This window comes from Gobio gobio, assembly GCF_949357685.1.
Source record: "Gobio gobio genome assembly, chromosome: 7".
Classification (NCBI taxonomy): domain Eukaryota; kingdom Metazoa; phylum Chordata; class Actinopteri; order Cypriniformes; family Gobionidae; genus Gobio; species Gobio gobio.
Genome location: NC_137103.1, coordinates 31,508,180 through 31,511,779, shown reverse-complemented (window position 1 = coordinate 31,511,779; position 3,600 = coordinate 31,508,180). Strand labels below are relative to the sequence as shown.

The 3,600-nt window shown below is 39.8% G+C and overlaps 1 protein-coding gene across 1 annotated transcript; it reads left to right on the top strand.

The window, feature by feature from the left end:
- The first annotated feature begins 230 nt into the window (after positions 1-230).
- Positions 231-1,767, top strand: arl4cb (ADP-ribosylation factor-like 4Cb). The gene has a single exon (XM_079821533.1). It carries the CDS (start codon positions 576-578, stop codon positions 1,152-1,154), a length of 579 nt encoding a protein of 192 aa, XP_079677659.1. The 5' UTR covers positions 231-575; the 3' UTR covers positions 1,155-1,767.
- The last annotated feature ends 1,833 nt before the right edge of the window (positions 1,768-3,600 follow it).

The window sequence follows — 3,600 nt, the reverse complement described above, 5'->3', positions numbered from 1 at the left end:
TGACACACAGTATCGGTTGGAGTTAAAAATCTTCATTTGTGTTCTACTGAAGAAACAAAGACACCTATATCTTAGATGCCTTAGTGGTAAGCAGAAAAACATCAAATTTTCGTTTTTGGGTGAACTATCCCTTTAAGGAATATATGGCTTGCCATATGAGGGTTTTCACATTCTGCGGGCGGAGTTTCTCCAGTGTGAAGAGCAGCTGCTGCAGGGCCACTGCTGGTTTCCATTCATTATCATACATTCGCTTGTGTCCATCACCTCGTGAGTGGACACGTTCGTGTTACGTCCAAAACAGATTTCTGATCACATTCATTCATCGCTAATGTGGACGACCGCCAGGAGAGTCTGAAGACCGAGCCGTCAGGAGGAATTTGAAGCAGTTTGTGGTAGGAATGTTGATGTGAGCCGTTACTGCGGAGACTCTCCGCTCATAGAGGACTGTTTACCGAGCACGAGCTGATCTCACGCGCACTGCAATGATCACTCCATCACATCCAGTCTGAATTTGGTCGATTTGCTGGTGCCGAGGGGTCTGCTTTGGTTTTACCCCTGCTAACGAGGAGATCAAAATGGGGAACAGTTTCTCCAATATATCTGCATTTCAGTCCCTCCATATAGTGATGCTTGGCTTGGATTCCGCAGGGAAAACCACGGTCCTTTACAGACTGAAATTCAACGAGTTTGTCAACACTGTGCCCACAATAGGATTCAACACGGAAAAGATCAAGCTTAGTAATGGCACGGCCAAAGGAATAAGCTGTCATTTTTGGGACGTTGGTGGACAGGAGAAACTCCGGCCCTTGTGGAAATCTTACAGTAGGTGCACGGATGGCATTATTTATGTGGTGGACTCTGTAGACGTGGATCGACTGGAGGAGGCCAAGACGGAGCTCCATAAAGTGACCAAATTTGCTGAAAACCAAGGAACACCACTTTTAGTCATAGCTAATAAACAGGATCTGCCAAAATCTCTGTCTGTGGCTGACATAGAGAAGCAGCTTGCGCTCCAGGAGCTCACGCCAGCCACTACATACCACATCCAACCGGCCTGTGCCATCATCGGTGAGGGGCTTCACGAAGGCATGGACAAACTGTACGAAATGATAGTTAAACGGCGAAAAAGCCTCAAACAGAAGAAGAAGCGATAACTCTCTTAAGCCTGAACCTGCCTTTATTTCATCGCTGATGGCCTGAGTCATTGGGTTTGCCATTTCAACATTGCATTGTTGACATTCATCTCGAATGGTTGGTTGTTCTCAAGCTGGATTTATGTTGCATGTGATCATGATGGCGCAGGTGAACCCCCCAAAAATGGAAAGGATTCGTTTAATATAAAGGGCTGGTCCCGATTAAGCTGCCATTTGCATAGCCTGGTCATCAGTTTGAAGGATTTCTCTACTGAAGCACTGTGAAAAACGCTGTAACATTTCATGGAATGCTTGATATCTTATTTTGACTCTTATGGAACAGAGTGAACTTCTAAGAACTATTGAGAACTGTAGCTTCAAAATCTCAGAAGAAGTTGGGGTTTGAGGACCTTGTAATTCACAAAATTACTGTAACTTCACAGGGCCTGAGTGAAGATACAGGAACTCTGAAGAACACAAGTGATGGACAGGGCATTGCCTGCAACACGCTCCACCTCTAAGCACTTTTTTTCTTACCAAGATAGTAGTGTACAACACTGTAGATCAGATATTAGACTGTCAGTGTATTACAGAGTCGAAATTAAACCTGAAGTATTTTTCAATTAAAATGTGTTAAAGCAAACATCTTTTCTCTTGTTCTTTATCATGGCAATCTGAGGGAAAATGGTGAGGTCAGCTCAGCTGTACTGATGAATCTCTCACCTCAGATTTTATGTTTTTAAAAGAAATAGTGATTAAATTGTCTTACCAATCTGTTGTAGACCCTTTTAGATATAGATTCATTGAAAATTCCAAAGTATGAAAACAATCATTTGGGCTTTTTCAGTCTTGAGAAGCTTTATAAACATTGAAAGTAGCCACGCTGATACATTTTCTATGCTTAAGTGATAGCTTCTATTCCAAGTTTGAAATCACAATTCCATATGCAATTTTTAAAGCACACTTTAATTGAACAAAAGGCCATGAATTGAGTTGAAAGGTGAATATCCTGCAATATTATCTGCATGTATCTTAAGGTTTTCTACAAACAAACACACACACACACACACATTACATTTAATATGTTTTTCACAAATAGTGTGTATTTGGATACCCATGCTCTTTGTTATATTAGCTTAAAAGAATAAGCCCCCTTTCCAGTCATGCCATGCTGACAATGGTGTCTTTCTATCCCATTTAACTCTAAGGTTTCATCCCAAGAGAGAAGAGATGGTCAGTCTATACAGAAACCCCCTTTTAAGAAAACTGGCTGGTCACGTACAGCCACAACTATACAGAAATGTCACGGTTTTACCTGAAACTGACTTTTACTACTTTTTGAACATGGTCTTCACTCATCAAATTTCCCATAAAGTCACACTAAATAAACAAAAGTAATGCTTTTTGTTACAAACTGTGAAAAAATTAAGATAACGTTTTCATAATTAGAGGGTGGAGCTGGTATGAGTCATTGTCTTGATTTGATATGCGAGATGATAAGAGACTCACTATACATGAAACTTTGATGAAGATCAGGTTTCACATGAGGCTTTTGTGGAGACAGAAGGCAATTCCCTGTGTACCTCCAAATGGACAGCAGAAGATGATGCCATAATGAGGTCATGAAGGCCTTCTTTACATTTGTCTTGTCTTATGACGACTAGTTCTTAATGTTGAACTCTTTCAGGATAAGTTCAGCATGTTATATCGCAATAGTTTTACTAGTTAGTTTTACAAAACCAGTATCCAGCAGTATTTAACAGAATGCATGATGTGGACGTGAGGAATATTGAATCGTAAAATATAACCTTTTTAATTTAAAATTGTTTACATTCAGGTCAATTTAGGATTCAGCACACCTTCAAGAAGGGTCAGCAAAAACTCCAAATCTCTCTCAATCTTCTGTCGGAAACTGTTTCAGCCAAGAGGTGTTTTTAACAGATTCTCTCTTGGTCACACATGATTAAACTGTAGCAGACTTTCCTCTAACAAAGATAGAAATGGTGACAAAAATAAGCAACTGTTGAGTCAGGAAAATCTTTTTAAAAATTGCAACGGAGCATTTTTAATGTTTCCACACAGCAGTCCTTGCATTTTTGCATTGCTATTCTGAATGTGTTGGAACTAAAACTGTTAACAGAAAAGTCGATTGTTCTGTTATGATTTGAAGCAAAAAAAATATAGAATGTCAAACTGTCCTAATCAGAAGAAACCTAAAATTTGTTGAAGAACATTTGAGATTTTGTGAATGTGAGTATGTTTTAAATTGTGTGTGTTCCTCCACCTGTACAACGCGCTGATGGTCTGTTTTCTCAGCTGCGTTTTGGGCTTCTGTTGGCTTTTTATTCTGTTGAAGTTTGACTTTAGGTTAGTATGTGTATGTAAATCCATAAAAACCTATTAGGCGGCCCATCTTAGCTCTGTGTGAGAACCAAATGTTGCCCTCCTGTCAATCAAATGCACACCA

What these genes read in the sequence shown, in the direction of transcription:
- arl4cb (XM_079821533.1), top strand. Translation starts at nt 576, where the DNA reads ATGGGGAACAGTTTCTCCAATATATCTGCATTTCAGTCCCTCCATATA.